Source organism: Gambusia affinis, linkage group LG06, assembly GCF_019740435.1.
Source record: "Gambusia affinis linkage group LG06, SWU_Gaff_1.0, whole genome shotgun sequence".
Taxonomy (NCBI): Eukaryota; Metazoa; Chordata; class Actinopteri; order Cyprinodontiformes; family Poeciliidae; genus Gambusia; species Gambusia affinis.
Window position 1 is genome coordinate 249,025 of NC_057873.1, and position 20,662 is coordinate 269,686.

Genomic DNA, 20,662 nt, shown 5'->3' on the forward strand with positions numbered 1-20,662 from the left:
ATAATATTTTCTAGACTGAAGTTTAGAACCTTTTAATCTAGGCAAATAACAAAAAGCATCAGCAGAAATAAAAGTGTTAAATATAGAGGAACAAAATATTATGCACAAAAAGATACCTAGAGATATGCAATAGTGAAGCCCTGAAGTAGAAAAAATGATTGTGGATAAATAAAAGGGCGGCTTTGAATACTGGTTGAATTTTTCATGTAAAATAATAAACCTTTATTAGATACATTAGCATGTAATGCATCAACCTGGGGGGATAATACATTATGGATTTACCTTTAATATAATTTATTTAGATTACTGAAACTTGTATAACTTAAACAAATGAAGAATTTTTGAAGAACATGTTTGATCTGTGCCAAACATAACCCACAGGGAAACTGGGAAACTTAAGACCAAGAAGAGGAAAGTTTCCAGAACCTAAATATCCGTTTCAAGTGATTCATATGGATTTCATAGAACTAAATCAAAGTGAAGGGAAAAATATTGTCTGGTAGACCCACCTGCATCATCCAGTCGGCGCGTCCTGTGATACTCATGGTTGGATGCCCTTGGAAATATAGCACTCTAGGTTCCTCTGAGATGTGAGTTAAAGCTCCCAGTTAACGTTAAAGCACAGGGGATTCTGCCAGACGTACCCAGCAGACCCTCACAACATGTTTGGGCCTGCCAGGTCTGTCCGGCATCCTCCCCCACCACCGGAGCCAACTCACCACCAGGTCGTGATCACTGGACGGCTCCGCACCTCTCTTCACCCGAGTGTCCAAGACATACGGCTGCAGATCCGATGAAACAATAACAAAGCCGATCATAGAACTGCGGCCTAGGGTGTCCTGGTGCCAAGTGCACATATGGACACCCTTATGCTTGAACATGGTGTTTGTTATGGACAATCCATTACGAGCACAGAAGTCCAACAACAAAACACCACTCAAGTTCAGATCGGGGGGGCCGTTCCTCCCAACCACGCCCCTCCAGGTCTCACTGTCATTGCCCACATGAACGTTGAAGTCCCCCAGCAGAACAAGGGAGTCCCCAGGTGGAGCACTGTCCAGTACCCCCTGTAGGGACTCCAAAAAGGGTGGGTAAACTGAGCTGCTGTTCGGCCCGTAAGGACAAACCACAGTCGGGACCCGTCCCCCCACCCGTAGGCGGAGGGAGGCTTTCCCAAAGAAATCCTGCTGGCTTGTTAAAAATGCACCACAGAAGCTCGACCCGACTGTCAAACAGGTAACTTTGACCCAACTGGGCTCAGATTTTGGGTCAGAACCTCAGAGGTTAATCTAATATTTTAGATTTTCATGTCTCTTCATTCATTGTTTTATGATATAAATGCATTTTGCTGCAGCAACATAAAGGGGCTGGTAGTGTTTAATATTCTAAATAAAATATGTTTTGGGTTAAATGGGCCTAAAATATCTCAGTTCTTTGAAATAAACAACTTTTTCCGCTGAAGATCTAAAGTTTAGATTTACCCTGAAAAACCTGGTTATGTTGCAACAAAACTGATAAAGTTGCTGAAGTTTCCATCCAGATTAGCATCACTCAGCTTGCTCACTGCAGCACACAGAGGCTGAACTATATTTACTTTAAATAATTGCAAAATAAGGTAAAAATATTGTTCGTTAGAATGGATAACATTTTTTAGATACATAAATAGCACATTTTTACAAGAAAAATGTCAGAGAATATTGCCTGCTTGCATAAGCTAAATTTAATGTTTAATGTCATAAAATAAAACTCACCTTCATATCTGTGAATGTATAATGAGGCGTACATCTTTAAAACCTATAACTTATTACAAAAATTAAAGATACAAAATGAAATATAATATTGGAGTGCCTATTTTCTTACTTCTTGGTTTTTATTCACTGTTAACTTGTTTTTCACCCCGCTACAAAGTGCTACACCGACATTGTATTTAGTGGAAGCCAGTGCTAAAGTTCTAATTTAAAGAGTTTTTTTATCTGATTGTTCAAACAATTCTTTTCTTTTAAAGGTTTGTGAACTCGCACAAAATCTAAGGATGAGACTGAGACCAGCAAATGTGCAGAGAGAAAGTTTTAATTCATCTGCAGACGGAGAACAGCACACGCAGCAAACCCGAGTGAGTTCTGACTTGGGGCTGAACGCCCGATAATTTATATAGGATACATCGCACATTACGTGATTACACACCCTGGCTCAGAGCCAGATAAAAAAATCTATAAGTTGCTTTTCTGTGAGATTCAGTTGAGCAGGTTTGCATGCACATTCACACCCCAACCACAGAAATATGCCCTTAGCGAAACATAGTGGATTGACCATTTGATAACCTCTGCTTTCTTTCTGTGCCATAACAGGTGTTTTCCCCAAAAGGCCTCTCTGTGGGTGGCTGAACAGACACTGCATAACTGAACTTCAACAGAACTTCTGTAAAATAGGAACATTGCCGTAGCAATTTCTGATATCTCTAATCGCTGAACATCCTGTTCTAACTTATTTGTGGAGGTTCAGAAGTGCATATTTCCTGTTGTGCTGCAACTGAGTGCAAACCTTAATAAAACATCATAAAGTGTACATTCAAAATGACTAACATTGTTAATTAATTTATTTCCTTCACAGGTTTTATTTGTCTCATATAATATGTTTTCTCATTTTAACAAGTTTTGTATCTTCTGACTTTTCTCATTTTAATACGTTCTCATCTCGTTAGCACAATTTTTCTCATTTTTTTCTTATTTTAATGAGCATTTAATCTCTGTATTAAGACATTTCTTGATTTAATGACATTTTTTACATATAACATGTTTTCCTATCTAACAAGTTTCTCATCTGGTCTTAATGAGTTTTCTCGTTTTAACGACTTTTGAATATCATTGTATCGAGATCCTGAAGCTATTTCCAAACTCTGGCTGTTAAGCGCTTCCTAAAACTCTTATGTGAGCATTTCTCCCTGATTATCCAAACTGAGATCAATATGGCCGCTGTCCTCTACAAGTAAGATACTGACTGCTCATTGGTACTTAACAGAACTCAGTTTCCATCAGCAGTGTGTGTTTGGTTGTTCTGAATGTTGTGATGATTATTCTGTGTTTTCTGCTCCTCAGTCCAGCCGCTTGGTGGACAGTCGAGGCCTGAGCTGCAGCACACAGAGCCTGAACAGACGGGGATCGCTCGGTGGGACCAGCTAGCACAAAAATAACACAAATCATTTAAATACAAGGAAAAACTGATGGATTGTTTAAAAACCGGACTCAAAAATGCTGCTGTGAATCAGCATCAAGAGGATTCCCCACCATGAGTCTCCAAAAGATGGTCGCTGCAAACTGGGGGTCAAAGGTCGAATTTGACTGTAGGACAGTTCTGCAACATTTCCTTTTCTTGCTCCTGTTTTCTGAGTTATAAGAATCAAGTTTAACCATTTTAAACGCTAAATCTTTAAAACAAAACAAAATAATCTATTTATTCATTTTAACAACCAAGAAAAAAATCTAGAAATCTGAAATAGTTTCATTAGAAACGTTCATCATGAAGAATTTTTTTTTTTTAATTCTGTGTTTATAAAGTAGGTTGTTATTAACTTTAACATATCAAGTTATTTTTTATTTTTGATTTGGGAACAAAGTTGCAACATTTGTTCCATTTCCAGCTGCTGCTTTACTTTTTCAAACTGCACTGAATCAAACCCTTTGAAAAACCTGTTCCCCTCCTGGCCTGTGGGGGCGCTGCACCAACAACCACTGAAGGAAACAACATAAAAACCTCTGCAGAAGATACTAAACGCAACTTCCTTCTTCGTGAAATGTAAACAGAGATGGAGTAGCGACAGATTTTAGAGGTTGGAGGATTTTTACTGATTTTGGTTAAAGACCACGAGCCATTTGTCCTGGTAGCGCTAGGCTAGGCTAGCATGTTTGTTTTGGTTGTATTTACCCAGAATGCCCTGCACTGTAGACCACTTACTAGGCAAACAAACTAGAGTTCGATTAAAGCGGACCAAACAGGACTGGTGTGAATTTATGACATTGTATTTCGGCCATTGATTAAAAAAAAGAAAAATAAATTTCTGCCAAAACCTTGAAAAATTTCTAGAAAAAATACCGAAACAATTTGTGAGTTTGAAAAGTCAAAAAATTGCAAAAGAAAAACTGAAATTCTGAAATTAATCTTAGAAAATTTCTAGAAAACAACTTGGAAAGTAAAAAATTTTAACTTTTGAAGCTGAAATTTCTAAGTTTCCTTAAAAGTTCAGAATTTTTTTTGGTGGAAATTTATTTATTTTTTTCTTTCTATCTACAATGGCCTTAGTATGTTTCCACATAAATGGACCTCAGTTTGAAACAACATAATGGAGTCAACTGGCATCAGAAATCTGACAGATCAGGAGGATTTTTAACAGAAGGATAATTTTTTAAATTAGGTTAAACACTAAGATGGTTTCTCTTTTGTTGAGTCAATTTCTGTTTTTTTTGTTTGTTTTTTTTTAGATTAAATAGATTAAATTTGGTAATCCCTGACTCTGGTCCTGATCTTTAAACCAAATAGAAAAATGATTTACTGATTCTTTCTCTACACAAATAAAACAACTTCACTGCATTTTTATTAACATTTTGCATGTTTTATTTGTAAAACATTAAAGGTTTGGACACAGCTGGTTAATCGTTTCTAGCAGGATTGAACATTTGAAAAGGTTTATAAAATTGTAGCTTTATTGTCTGTTTTAGTGAAGTATTTAAAGTTCAAAGGTCAAACATGTTTTTGTTACAGATGGAAGTTTCTGCTCTCCATGTTCTGATTTCTTGTGTTTATGAATGATTTTATATTTGCTGTTAAATCACTGCTGTTTGTTTGGGGAGTTGAAGTTATACTGTTAGTTACCATAGAAACCGTATTTAAAAATAAAACACATTTAGGGTTAAAACTGAAGAAGTTTACTCTGGTTTAGAGGAATGTTTGTGTTTTATATCTGCAGCTTTGTAAAACGTTAAATAGGATTAAAGAGAATTTAAACCATAACATGAAGTTTTTTTAGTTTGTTTTCTGTTTATTTTTAAAAATTAGCTTCAAAAGCAAATATTTTTATTTATGTTGTTGCTTTTCTTTTGTAGAGCGTCAATGCCCCTCCCCCACCTAATGCTGCAAGTCAGCTGACTGCAATGAAGTTTTCCAGGTTGATTGGAAATATTTCCACTAAAATGAGAAAGATGTCTTTTCTTTTTTAATTTAGCTTTAGTGCTAAGCTAAAAATTAGCTTAACTAATAGATTAGTGGAACTGACTGATAATTATGACAGAAAAGAATAAAAATGTAACTCAGAAGTTCTAGTTTAATTTATTTGGGGATTTTGAAGAGTCAGTGACTTTTTGCTTAGTGACGGATATTTCATCATTCAGTACGTTGAGTCAGCCAAAGCAGATGGAAACTGTGATACTATCACAAGATGATAAACATGCAAAAACAGGTTATGACTAAAATTATGAAGGTAAAACATTAAATTAATCCAACACAGTAATTAGTAATGCAAGAAAACCTGCTGGGTTATTAAAAATGCACCACAGAAACCAGAACCGACTATCAAACAGGAAACTTTGACCCAACTGGGCTCAGAGTTTGGGTCAGAACCTCAGAGGATCAGCTAATATTTTAGATTTTTGTGTCTCTTCATTCATTGTTTTATGATATAAATGCATTTTGCTGCAGCAACATAAAGGGGCTGGTAGTGTTTAATATTCTAAATAAAATATGTTTTGGGTTAAATGGGCCTAAAATATCTCAGTTCTTTGAAATAAACAAGTTTTTCCGTTGAAGATCTAAAGTTTAGATTTACCCTGAAAAACCTGGTTATGTTGCAACAAAGCTGATAAAGTTGCTGAAGTTTCCATCCAGATTAGCATCACTCAGCTTGCTCACGGCAGCACACAGAGGCTGAACATCCAGATTAATGTTTAGATTTCTCTCTCTGCCTCTATGAAGCCTTTCTGCTCTGATGGTCAAAGACTAAAACTGAAATAAAATGACAGAAAAATGTTTTATGAAAAAAATCTATTTAAATGTTTCAGATTTATAATCTGAAGATGTTCCATCAATCCTCCTGGAGGACAAACTGACCACTTCTCATTCACAAGAACCCTGCAAATGTAATAAAACAAAATAACACGGAGACCTTAAAGAACACGGTAGCACAACTTTGAACCTGAACAGTCAACTGAACTCAGACTCTGATATCAGAGCTGCTCTACTGTTAAATTATTGGGCATGTTGTTCTTCTTCATGCTTCAAAAAAAAAAAAAGCCTGAACCTTAACTCTTTACCTGATCTCTGACACTAACAACAACAAACACACATAATATACGTGGAAATAATTATAAAATAAGGTAAAAACATTGTCTGTTAGGATGGATAAAACATTTTAGATACTTAAATAGCACCTTTTTACAATAAAAATGTGCACCTTTGTGCACAAAGGTAAAGTATGTGAGGATGCAGTCCCAGTTCAGGAAAAACTCAGACACCTTCCATTTGCAGTACAAGAAGCTGTGTCACAGGAACTGGATCTGCTTCTGAAGGAGGGCATTATCGAACAGATTGATGCTTCTCCCTGGATTTCTCCTATTTTGGTCACAACAAGAAAGGAAGGCAGACCAAGACTATGTGTTGACTTGAGAGAAGCTAATAAAGCTATTGTTGCCGACATTCATCCTTTGCCCCACATGGATGAGCTTTTAAGTGAGCTCAGGGGTGCCTAGGTTTTCTCCACCATAGATTTGGCATCTGCATACCACCGACTTCTACTACATGAGAACATACATGAGAACAGTCGTCTGGCTTTTATTACACAGAAAGGACTTTTCTGCTACTGCCGTGTCCCTTATGGGTTACCCTCTGCTCCATCTGCATTCCAAAAAATGATGGAAACTGTGCTTCATTGTGTTTTTGTGTTTGATTTGATGTGAAGCCCTTTGAAATGCCTTGCTGCTGAAATGTGCAATACAAATTAAATTTGATTGATTGACTGATGTTGTTATCTCATTTCTGTGCGCTATTGTCAGCAGAGAGGAGAACCCTGACTACACAGTCACTGATATTGGGCCGCGGTTTCTTTCCAACTCTTTTGCAGATTTTCTCAGAGAAAGGGGAATATCTCATCTGCGTACAAGTGTATACCAACCACAGTGCAATGGTGATGTTGAAAGATGGAAGAGAGTTCTAAAGGAGACAATCCTAACTGATGAACACATGCAGAAAGACTGGAAAACTACTGTTGATGATTTCCTACAAAACTACAGAGCAATGCCACGTAACACAAATGTTGCTGAGTATTTCCCTCAGAATTACTGCACAACAGGAGGATGAAAACAAAAGTGAACAACTTTCCAAGTCCAAAGAAAAGCAGAATATGCACTACAATCCAAGAACAGTTAGACAGAAACAAGAGAAGTCTAAACAGTATAGTGACAAGCGCCGCGCAGCAAAGACACCAACATTCAAACCTGGAGACATGGTGAGGGTAAAAAGACCTGATCATGTTCACAAAGGCTCTTAAAAGATTTACTCCACCGCTGTCTGTTGAAAAGCAGATCAGAGGAAGTACTTATGTACTCGGAGACAATAAAAGGTGGAATGCTGCCAGACTTTCACGTTATTCTGCAGGTATTCCATGTAAAACAACAAAACCAGAAAAGCATGACCCTGTGATTCAAAGGAAAAGTGTTAGAACTGCTGCTCAACCTGTGTGGTCCAAGGACTTTCAACCAGGTTAAAAAGGATGAATAAATAAATACATAAATGATTGGGTGTTACATGTTTAGGGTTCAGGTGAACTAATTCTCATGGTACAAACTGGTTAGAAACACCTAACCAGATGGAAACTGTCATACTAACTGTCAGGTCTAAATACCTAATAGAGACAAATTAAACAAACACAGGAAAGACAAGAGAGTTAGATTCTTGTACTCGCGAGGAGAACAGACAGGGATGTGCTTTCAGTTACAATCTCCTACCGCTCTGAAAACACATATGCCTGCTCCTCTCTTTTTATTGCATTTAGGATCCCTCTCATATAGGACACTGCGACTCTCAAAGGGCGGGGGAAACAATTCATCACATAGTTGCAGCGCTAATGACAATAACTATCCAGACACAGGTTACCTAAACACTAGAATATTGTTGTTTCAGGCACGGGGTTGAGCAGGGCACATTGTGCTTTATAGCTATCTAACACACAAAGGAGAGCAGAACTTCTTGCAGGGCAATAAACTCTGCTGGGAGTGGTTGTCACTGCTCTCTCCCAGGAAGGCTGTCATGAAGTGTGGTGGTGATGGCGGTGAGGCAAACGCAGTAGACCCAGATGAGGTGAGATGAGGAGTTTAATGATGAAATATAAACAGAAAAACAGTCCACAGACCTGGCAGCACTGCTGAGCGGAAGGCTAATGCTCACAACAGGTAGCAACAGGAAATACGAGGACTCGACAATAGAAGACGTACATTCACGTAACTGAGACGTAGACGAAACAAGACGTAACAAGACGTAGGACCCGACGAAGACACAGAGACACAGGTGACACTAAATAAACATGAGGTAATCAGGGAACGAGACACACCTGGGAACTAATCACGGGGAGACAGGACAACACAGAGACTCAGACACACAAGAAAACTTGAAATAAACATACAGAAAAACACGGAACATGACAGTACCCCCCCCTTAAAGGGCGGCTCCAAGACGCCCAAAACAAAAACACAACAAGGGTGGGCGGAGGGGAGTCGGACGGGGGACCAGAGTCCATAAACAAAAAAAAACTACCCAAAACGTTGGGCGGAGACACGAGGGTCCAGAGTCCAAACACAAAAACAAACCCAACGGGGTGGGCGGAGGCACAGGAAGGCGGGAACCACGGAGGCGGTCCGGCGGCCGTCCGCGGCGCAGGAGGCGGGAACCATGGAGGCGGTCCGGCGGCCGTCCGCAGGAGGCGGAGAACCGCGAGGCCCGCTGCCGCACAGGAGGCGGGAACCACGGAGGCGGTCCGGCGGCCGTCCGCGGCGCAGGAGGCGGGAACCACGGAGGCGGTCCGGCGGCCGTCCGCGGCGCAGGAGGCGGGAACCACGGAGGCGGTCCGGCGGCCGTCCGCGGCGACGAGGAGGAGTCTCTGGGGTCTCAGGAGGAGCACGAGGAGTCTCTGGGGTCTCGGGAGGAGCACGAGGAGTCTCTGGGGTCTCGGGAGGAGCACGAGGAGTCTCTGGGGTCTCTGGAGGAGCAGGAGGAGTCTCTGGGTTCTCGGGAGGAGCACGAGGAGTCTCTGGGGTCTCGGGAGGAGCACGAGGAGTCTCTGGGGTCTCGGGAGGAGCACGAGGAGTCTCTGGGGTCTCGGGAGGAGCACAAGGAGTCTCTGGACTGACATTAGGGGGCTCTGGACTGACACTAGGGGGCTCTGGACTGACACTAGGGGGCTCTGGACTGACACTAGGGGGCTCCGGACTGACACTAGGGGGCTCCGGACTGACACTAGGGGGCTCTGGACAGGCACTAACTGGGGCAGGAAAGCCTACTACCCGTGCCATCTGTCGGCCTGGAGCCAGGCAGGCCGCCAGGAATCCCATCACCATGGGCACAGTGGCAGGAGTAGTCCTTGGAGCGGCGGCAGAAACGGGCTCGGGTGCGCCGGCTGGAGCGGCGGCAGAAACGGACGCTGGAGGTACTGGTCTCAGAGACGCTGGAGCTGAGGCGGGGCTGGCGGAAAGATTGTCCGGCTTGGGAGGCAGAGGTTCGCCGGCCATGATGGCCAAAGCTGCCTCACGCTCCCACTCTGCCTCCCTTTGCAGTTCCACCAGCCGCGGGTGCGGAAAGCGTGGAACCCAATACTCCAGAAATAGTCCCAAGCGAATAGCGAGGCCGAGCCGTCTGCAATTGGCGTTGGGCTTAGCCTTGACCTCGACATATTCCCTTATGGTCTCCGTTAGCTCTTGTAGCTCATCCGGGTCCATGATGGAGGGGAGAAAAAAAAATTAAAAATAGCGTGCCTCACCGTTCTGCTTGGTCGGGTCCTTCTGTCATGAAGTGTGGTGGTGATGGCAGTGAGGCAAACGCAGTAGACCCAGATGAGGTGAGATGAGGAGTTTAATGATGAAATATAAACAGAAAAACAGTCCACAGACCTGGCAGCACTGCTGAGCGGAAGGCTAATGCTCACAACAGGAGCAACAGGAAATACGAGGACTCGACAATAGAAGACGTACATTCACGTAACTGAGACGTAGACGAAACAAGACGTAACAAGACGTAGGACCCGACGAAGACACAGAGACACAGGTGACACTAAATACACATGAGGTAATCAGGGAACGAGACACACCTGGGAACTAATCACGGGGAGACAGGACAACACAGAGACTCAGACACACAAGAAAACTTGAAATAAACATACAGAAAAACACGGAACATGACAAAGGCCTCAGGAAGGAATCAAAGTTATTCAACACACAGAAACATTACTTATACTAAGAGTAAAAGCATATAAGTAAACATTATCTAAATGTAACTACAAGGCTACATGATACAACGAATATTTGATAATACTAGTAATGCAATTTTCCTAACACTAACCCAAGATGATAATCAGACAAAAACATGTTATAACTAAAATTATGAAGGTAAAAAATGAAATTAGTCCAACAGAGCAATTAGTAATACCAGAAAACCTGCTGGCTTATTAAAATACACCACAGAAGCCCAACCCGACTATCAAACAGGTAACTTTGACCCAACGGGGCTCACAGTTTGGGTAAAAACCTTAGAAGATCTACTAATATTTTAGATTTTCATGTCTCTTTATTCATTGTTTTATGACATTAAGTTTATGTTCTCTCTCTGTTTCTTCTCTTCATAGCAGCTACACCTGGGCTCATTTCTGTTTAGCTGTGATCCCTTCCTGGAGGGAAGCTGAGCTACTGCTGCCAACAACATCAGGTTCCCCTTCAGTGGATCACACACCTGGATCCACTCCGGCCACATGCAGAACAAAGACTGAACTAAACACAGGAACAACAGACACTGGTGAAACCTGTGAAACCCAGTAGGCCCAGTATGAACCCATCTACATTATCGGATCATAGGAAGGAGGCGTTGTCTCTGAAAGCAGCCAAAGATCCGAACTGTGACGTTCAGGAAGTAGCAGATAAAAAAGCTTAAAGTAGGAAGTCTTCAGAGTCTGGAGCCTCATCCTGATCACATCAAGAGACGAAGCTTCACTCCACATCCAGAGGAAACATGGACCAAACAGCTCTGATGCTGCTTCTGTGTCTCTGCAGCTCAGGTAGGACTCCACTTTCAAACAAAAACACTAATATTCACCAGAGTTCAAATTAAAAATGATCGACTGATAAACATGTTAAATTTTACAAACATAAAACTGGAAACTGTTTCTAGTCTCAGATCATAGAGCTGCTGCTACACAGTTAGTGATGTTTATATTGTCTACTTGCTGCTAAGGAGCCAATAAAATCAAGAATTGTTGGTTTTTGTGTTTTTATGATGTAAAACACTTTGAACTGCCTTGTTGCTGAAATGTGCTATAAAATAATCTGATTGATTGATTGATAAGGAGAAGCTGCAGAAACTCTGCAGCAGCGCTGAATCTGCGCAGTAAACAGGTGGAGCCACATAAAATGGCTCCTTCTGCATGAATTCTCTCATCTTCCTCTTGGCTCCACAGGTTCTCTAGGAGGTTCTGGTCAGGCCCGTTTGCTGGCCAACCAAGCCCAGTAGCACCACGGTCATTGGACCAGCTTCTGGTACCGCTGGTTGTGTTGGTGAAAACGTTTGAGCTCCGTCTGACGTGGGAGTGTCTCAGGCAGGATGTCGAACTCGCCTGCTGCAGATTAGAATCAATCAACCAATCGATCAGTTTATTTGTAAAGCACATTTCAGCACCAAGGCGGTTCAAAGAGCTTTACGTCATAAAAACACAAAAAGTCCTAAAGACACCACACAGTAAACCAGTAAACAGTACATTTTGTCAAAGTGTCGTCGTTACACATCAAAATTTTGTTCAGTGTTTCATTTATTATGTTTCAACAGCAAATCTGACCAGCTGGGATTTTAGTCCAGATTAAAGGAACTCAGTGTTTCAGTTGTTTTGCAGAGTTAATTGTTGAAACAGCTTTTCAATAATTTAGCTGATGAATGAAAGGTTGGAGATCGGCCTGTAATTCTGCAGTAATTATTTGTTTTTTATATCAGTGGTTTGAAAACTGCTGGGGGAAAACACCTGATGAGAGCGAAGAGTTTACTATTAGAATCAGATCAGATGAAATGACAGGCAGAACTTTCTTAAGAAAAGTTGTGGATGTTATTATCTTTGGGCATAACATGGATATTAGATTCTGTGTGGCAGTGAATGTTGACCCTCTAATATTTTTTATTTTTATTAATTTGTTTTGTCTGAAGAGTTTTTGAGGCGCTAGTGGTTTGTATTTTTGTGATAGTAGGCAGACAGGAAAGAGGGCGAGGAGAGAGAGGAAGACATGCGGCAAAGGTTGTCGGGACCCGGAGTCGAACCCGCAACCTCCACATCGAGAACAAAGGCCTCCAAACGTGGGGCGTGCTAACCTCCTGCACCACCACAGCACGCCCCAGATAATATTTATATAATCTAATATTTTTAATTTTCTCTGCAGCGTATTTGTCAAATTCATTGCAGGTCAGGTTGTTTGTCAGCCTGTCAACTGTGGCAAATAAACCTCAATCATTGTTCATGTTTTTGTTTATAATTTCTCCAAAAAATTTTTCCTTTGCATGTTTTAGTGTAGAGTAATATCTTCACAGTCTTTCTTAATAGATTTCATAATAAACAAAGTTGAGTTTTCCTCCATTTAAATTCGGCCCTACAGCAAAATTGTCTTGCAGATTTAATTGTTGACACATTTCTCCATGGAGGTTTGTTCCTATCAGACACGACCTTCACTTTAATGTAGGCAATGAAATCAATGACATCTGAAATTTTATGATGGAAGTTATCTACCAGCTCATCTACAAGGTTTGATGAGCTGCTCTGCTTCTGGTTGCTCTGCATTCAGAATCAGAACCAGAATCTTCTGGATTTAACAACTTTTTACACAAAAACAATAAATTTGACTTTGGTTGGTTTCAGTAAAGAAATAAAATATAAATGGGTAGAAAAGGTGAATAATAAGAAACATTTCAGGTCTTACTAAGAGCGTAAATAACACTTAGGTCAGGGCTTTAACTAGGCCATTCCATCATAAAGATGGTTAGATCAGAACCATCCATGATAGCTCTGCCTCTAACAGGAGGAAAAATCAAGAGAAGATAAAATAAACATGATCAACAGGATCCTGTCAACACATCCTAAATCTGTCTTTGCTTTTTGTAACCCAACATGTAAATGTTGTTTCTTCCAGCGCTGTCTGATGAACTCAGACTGGTAGCAGGAAGGAGTCGCTGTGTTGGCAGACTGGAGAAGAAGAATCTGGGAGACTGGGAACCAGTGAATGATTGGAACAGGAACTGGAACTTTACATCAGCAGCTGGAGCTTGCAGACAGCTCCACTGTGGATCTGTGGTGTCGTTACGAAGTGATGAGGACGACAATATAGAGATCGTCTGTTCAGGTGATTTCATATCCTGTCCATTGTCTTCCTGTTCTGCTTCCAACTCCACTTTAAAAAATTCTCACTTCCAGCTCAGTCTGGGCTTCTTCCCCTTCACCTGGATTCACTCTGGTAGATTTTCTACTGGACCAATCAGTGAACAGAAGGAGAAGTTTGAACCATGATTAATTTTCTGTTATTTTTGTCATGTTCCGTGTTTTTCTGTGTGTTTATTTTGAGTTTTCTGTGTTTCTGAGTCTCCGTGTTGTCCTGTCGCCCTTTGATTAGTTCCCAGGTGTGTCTCGTCCCCTGATTACCTCATGTGTATTTAGTGTCTCCTGTGTCTCTGTGTATTTGTCGCGTCATTTCTGTCTGCCTGGTTGTATGCCACGCATTATTTCTGTTGCTACCAGTGTGAACCCTGGCTTCTGCTCAGACGTGCCGCCAGAATTTTGTGGACTGTTTGGAGCTGTTATTATTATTAAATTGTCTTTTCATCCACTTTACCTGGGTCTATGGCGTCTGCCTCACCACTTCACCACCATTTCATGACAATTTTAGAAACATAGTCTCTGTAGTTTTAGCAATGGCAGTGGAGGAAGTTCAGTCCATGGTGGCCACACTTCCACATATTGAATTAACATTAACAGTCGCCTCATTCGGCTCTTCTCTGTTTATGGTGGTCAAATTATTGTAAGATAACATCTGCTGGTTGTATTGTCTTCATTCTAAATGCTAGTGAACTCTCACTAAATGAAGCTATTTGGGTTGCATGCACAAGGTTGGGAGATGTTTTCCTGCAGCTGCATGAGAACCAGACCGTCTCTCCATCAGCCTTTCAGTGAAAATGTTGAAGAAACTTTTTTCTTTCTGCATCCACAGACTCAGTCAGGCTGGTTCAAGGGACCAACCGGTGCTCAGGCAGACTGGAGGTGAAGACCAACCAGTCGTGGTCCTCAGTGTGTGAAAAAGACTTTGACCTGCAGGATGCAAAGGTGGTCTGCAGGGAGATTGGCTGTGGGTCTCCTTCAGTCCTCCAAGGGGCGCTCTATGGAGAAGCAGAGGCTCCAGTGGGGAGCAGAGAGTTCCTGTGTGAAGGCAGTGAGTCTGTTCTGCTGAAGTGCAGCAGCAGGAAGAGTTCAGGTAGAAACAGCTGCTCACCTGGTCAAGCTGTTGGACTCACCTGTTCAGGTAGAGGAGGATCTGCAGACCTGCTGCTGTTCACTGCTTCACTTCCTTCATTAATGAACTCTCTGTCTCTGATCAGATCAAGAAAACTTCAGGTTGGTGGGAGAGGCCAGCCGATGTGCTGGGAGACTGGAGATGAAACATCAAGAAGAGTGGAGACCAGTGGAAGTTTGGGGTCCTTACTGGAACATGAACTCAGTTGCTGCAGTTTGTGCTGAACTGGACTGTGGTTCTGCTGTTTCAGCAAAAAATTCAAAGGAAACTTCATTGAGACCAATTTGGTTGATCAGGTCTGAATGTTTCCAGTCAGGATCTGCATTAAAGAACTGTTTACCTGATGATGTAAACAGTTATCTGAGACATGAGCTCATCTGCTCAGGTAACTCTGAACTCTCATATTTATTTCTTTTAAAATGTTTCTTCCATCAGGTTCCAGATGTCTGCAGAGAAACCGTCACCTTTAACTAAGAACCTGAAACCTTGAGGAGAAGGAAACTAAAGTAATTTAAATATCCAGATAAAGTTTTCAGTTTAGCCCACAAAGATGAACAAAAACTCATCATTTTGATAACTTTTAATCTCTGCTGCTTTGAAGTCGATGCATCAAAATCCCAGGAGGAGTTCAAGGAAATCAGACATTTTCAAAACCTGAAAATTAACAGAAAATTACTTTTGATCCAAAATGGTGGATTTCCTGTTTTTAGTGAAAATAGCAGGAAAACCTTTTGTTTGTTATGGTTGTTGGCCTGGATGAACTAGGGGGCGCTGTTGAGTCATTTTGCTTAATTTATTTTTAAATCAACTGAAATATTAACAATTTCACAGAGATTAAAGTTTGTTTGACATTTAGTGAGTTTATGAACATGTTTATGTTCCAAAAATATGATAAATTCAGCAGAAATAAAAATTAATAATAAATTCCAGGTTCAGTCGGTTTCACTTCACCTTTGATGCTCTGAGATTTTCTAGTTTGGTTTTCTTTGCTTTTATTTTTATCAAACTCAGAGATGTTTCCATGTGAATCTAGAAAAATAAAGTTCTGAAATATTTTAAACCTTTTTTCTTTCTGCATCCACAGACTCAGTCAGGCTGGTTCAAGGGACCAACCGGTGCTCAGGCAGACTGGAGGTGAAGACCAACCAGTCGTGGTCCTCAGTGTGTGAAAAAGACTTTGACCTGCAGGATGCAAAGGTGGTCTGCAGGGAGATTGGCTGTGGGTCTCCTTCAGCCCACCAGGGGGCGCTCTATGGAGAAGCAGAGGCTCCAGTGGGGAGCAGAGAGTTCCTGTGTGAAGGCAGTGAGTCTGCTCTGCTGAACTGCAGCAGCAGGAAGAGTTCAGGTAGAAACAGCTGCTCACCTGGTCAAGCTGTTGGACTCACCTGTTCAGGTAGAGGAGGATCTGCAGACCTGCTGCTGTTCACTGCTTCACTTCCTTCATTAATGAACTCTCTGTCTCTGTTCACATCAAGACAACTTCAGGTTGGTGGGAGAGGCCAGCCGATGTGCTGGGAGACTGGAGATGAAACGTCAAGAAGAGTGGAGACCAGTGGATGTTTTGGATCATAACTGGAACATGAACTCAGCTGCTGCAGTTTGTGCTGAACTGGACTGTGGTTCTGCTGTTTCAGAAAGAAATTCAAAGGAAGCTTCAGAGAGACCAGTTTGGTGGATCTTTTCTGACTGTTTGCAGTCAGGATCTGCATTAAAGAACTGTGTACCTTATGATGGAAACAGTCATCAGAGCCATGAGTTCATCTGCTCAGGTAACTCTGAACTCTCATATTTATTTCTTTTAAAATGTTTCTTCCATCAGGTTCCAGATGTCTGCAGAGAAACCGTCACCTTTAACTAAGAACCTGAAACCTTGAGGAGAGAAACTAAAACTGGTTTAAATATTACTGACAGACTATAGATCTATCATAAAGATGCTAGTAATCATGTATAAACATGCTAGTAACCATGGCAACCAGTCTGTGATGAGCTCCTGTCTCTTTCTCATGCATGCCATCTTGTTTTCCACCTCAGATTAGATCCAGTTGTCTCTGTGTTTCCTCTGCGTTCCCAGGTCTGCTGGTTGAGCCGCTCATCTTCCTCTCTTCCTCCACTGACGGGGTCTCCACAGGCAGAAAGCAGGGGTCTGAGCTCCTCATTGGATCAAATTTCAGCATCATGTGCTCCATCAGACCTCAGTATGAAGGCGGCTCCTTCCAGCTCATCTTCAGCACCTCTAACTACACTCAGAACCACACCCTGCCAGCTGTTAATCACTCCGCCCTCTTCCTGTTCTCTGCTGCTGGCCACGCCCACCAAGGAACCTACGCCATGCTACCACGTCTACGTTTTCTCCTATAACTTCTCCTCTATGAGCCAGCCTCTCAACCTCACTGTCTCAGGTAAACTCATGGAGTCCATCAGGAAAAGTTCTGCTTCAGGTGAACCAGCAGCTGTCTGCCTCATTCATGAGGTCAGAGAGGAGGATTGATGATATTAATGTTCATGATCAGATCTACAGGCAGCATGAAAACAAGGGTCTATATGATTATTTTCTAACTGGACTCATCTGATGAAAGCTGATCCTGAATCTGTTTCATTCAGTTCCAGCCTCTCTCACTGCTTTGATCATCAGACTGGTTGTCATCCTGCTGGGCTTGCTGGGATCAGTCCTGGTCCTCTACTTTAAGGTACTGCATGTATCATGCATGATGTGTTCAGTTGGGAAAGTTCTTGCATTGAAGCTGAACCATCCTCTGTTTCCAGGCCAAGAGAAACCAGAAGTCTGGACCAGAACACATCCTCCTCCATGATGAAGGATCCAGAGCTGAAGGCAGCTTAGAGGAGGAGACTGCAGTCTGAAGGAACCAGGAGAAAATGATCTTCATTTCACATCCACAGGAAGGAGCAGAGAGATGTTTCAGACTCCTGGAAATCTATCCGTCTATGTATCAATGATAAAATGTCTCTGTGCTCCTGCAGCAGGAAGGAAGTTCAACATTCAGAAATTTGTATCTGGACTAAAACTACTTAAGTAAAATTTATATAAGAAGGGAACACAAAACATTCAACAAACAAAATATAACAGAAAACCCACTTCATCAAAATCTGATCTTCATCAACCTTACAAGGATAGCATATGGTAGAATATTTAGGGGTCAAAGGTCAGGTAGCCAATTCATCAGACAATGTGGACAAGCTGCCTCCGATCTTCTACCATGATAAAGTTAACTATGTAGTCAACATGAAGAGTGTAAACTGAAATTCATGGACGCATATAATTATTATTTCAACAGCTTTGTTAAGGAGATAAAAACTCTCTGTGTGAATAATGAGGTTCTGGTGACCAGCAGACCAAGTACATGTAGCAACAAACATGTAGGCTACATGTCTGTTTATCTTGCAGATGGGATGGAAAATTTTATTGTTACTATGATTATGAATGAATCGATTCATAACAGTTTTATGGTTCTTGTGTAAAGCATGTGCTCATGGGAAAGTCTTCTGAAGCTGTTTCTCTGAACTCTGTATTATTAGAGAGTTGTAGAATATTTTCTTCTTTGCATTCTTATAACATCCTTAAATGTTTAATATGCTTTATGAAAGAAAATGTGTATGTTTTCAGTCTGTTTTGTAGCTATTTAGATTGTTAAACTGTGAAAGTAACGAAACCTTTCCTATAAAACAGTAAGCTGTGTTTTTCTCGAGGATCTTTCTCCTGACTGTGTTCAGTGAACAGAGACTCCAAATGCTGTAAAGCCTTCAAATAAATATTGACAAAGAATTTATATATTCTCTCTAGTTTTTGATAGTTTTTCCTCAGTCTGTTAAATATCATTTCAACCACAAACAGGATCCAGCGAGTTGGAGAGGTCGAGGGCGACGGGAGGTAAACTTCAGAGTCTGAGGTATGAAGAAATGTAAATCAATTAAAATAGGTGCAAAAATAGCTTAATGAGAAATGTGAAGAAACATAAATGACAAAGAAATAAAAAGGAAATGATTAGGAAAAAAATATGACAAACATATGAATGTGTGGATGAGAGAAGCTGAATGCAGAGTGGAAGGCAGCAATGGCACATTTTATTAGGGTATTTCAGGACATCAGCAAACTGTTTGGTTTGTGTTTATCATCCACAAGGTGGTGGAGTGGTGGAAGGGGACAGCATGAGGTCTGCAGTACCCACCTTGTCTCTGTGGTCATCAGGGGTTTGTCAGTAGTGTTGAGGAAAAATTATTATTTTTAGTGCTTAATACAGTTAATCTTATGGCATGTGTAAAAGGTATATTGAACATTCTTATTTTGAACAAATTTCCTAATTTTGAACAGGTTTGTGTTAAGGATTTAAAACTAAACTATTCAATCGGTAAGTATTCAAAAACAGGAACCAAATGCAGATCAAAAGGGATCTCTCTGTGAGGCTCCTGCTGTGTTATCAGAGGACAGGAGGCCATAAAATTAGCATCCCCTGGAGGGTAGTATCATTTGAGCCTGGAGGAGAGAAGCCTGTTTATTTCACAGAAGATCAAACGTTTTCCAGAACCAACATCTGGGATGGTGTAAAACTAAATACAATATAGAATGTTTAAACCACTAACATTTATTTTATAAAACATTTTGGGACAATATCTGAATCAAATGTAAATTGTTTGAATGAAAATGTTTTGTTTAGTATTAGAAAAATGTTCAGGATTTAAGCTAAAGGGGGTTTTGGAAAATGATTGTGTTAACAATGCTTAGGATTGAATGTTATGTTTCATAGGTTAGAAAAAGGAATTGCACCTCATTTTGTTCTGTTGATTTTATGTGACAAGGCAAGGATTTAAATCTTTTGAGATGCTGAGTGCAGATGGGAAAGAACTGGGTTTTGTGAAGGTAACCTTTCCTTGAACCAAATTACTGGATTTAGCTTTGTTAAGGAGAAGATAACGGGAGACACTTCGAATTTCACAGGTATCTGTGAAGTCTTGTTTTATGCTTTTATTTGCCCAATGTTTAGAGCCAGAAGACCAGGATGCAGCTGCTTGCTCCATTGTTCTACCAAGGAGCAAATGGCCTTTGATCTTTGGCGTAAAAAAGAGGAAGTTCTAAGTTTTTCTGAGTGTCTAAGGTAGCTTCTGGTTGGTCAAACAGAAGTACGCCTTAATTGAATATATTAACAAGGAAAGAAACACCTCCACTATAAAAGTTTGTGCACAGTAATAATAATTCAGATAGCTGCCATTATTTTGCCTTTTTGGCACCAGCTCTCTCCAAAGACATGTCTTTGCCTTTTCTTTCTCTATCTTTTGTCTGTCTCAGGTAATGAATCTGTATCTCTGTTGTTCTGCAGTTTTGTTGTTAATTCATACGTTGTTTGCTATTGGATTAAACTCTGTAATTCTGTGACGTCATCACGCATTGTTGTTTCCTTGTCGCCACACGCCGCCCGCTGAGAGGACCTGGGATCAGAGGAAGAGAGAGCCAAGCTTTTTCCAAATTAAGCTAATTTAAAATACTCTTCCTTAACAATAGATACTCTGTGTGGCCTCAGTGTCCCACTGAAAGTATTGACCAGGTTCATTCGCTGCGGGAAGCACAGAGGGATTGTGGGGAATCATACCTGGCTGTGAGAAGGAGCTGGTATATTCCAACATTGCTGAGCCCAATGTCCACACACAAACGGCCACAGATGTAACATACGTCACGCCTCTTGGCCCTCCGCCTTTGCTCCACGGCCTCGCTCCATGCCTCTCCGTCCACGGCCAACCCCACGCAACCCTCCTCCATGTTCCTGTTTTGAGAATATAAAGAAGGGTAAAGAGGAGCAGGTGCTCCCCCATTTTGATTAGTGTTTTGCCAGTAGTTAGAAACCCCACCATGTGTAGGTGAAACTTGTGAGGGGGGT

General features: G+C 41.2%; 1 protein-coding gene across 1 annotated transcript in view; it reads left to right on the plus strand.

Moving 5' to 3' along the window:
- Positions 1-17,945, plus strand: part of LOC122833012 (scavenger receptor cysteine-rich type 1 protein M130-like) — a 34,509-nt gene extending 16,564 nt beyond the window's left edge. The window contains exon 8 of the mRNA XM_044120306.1: positions 17,541-17,945. Within this exon, the coding sequence (XP_043976241.1) occupies positions 17,541-17,636 (96 nt within the window). The 3' untranslated portion in view covers positions 17,637-17,945. The remainder of the gene's footprint in view (positions 1-17,540) is intronic.
- Positions 17,946-20,662: the final 2,717 nt, after the last annotated feature.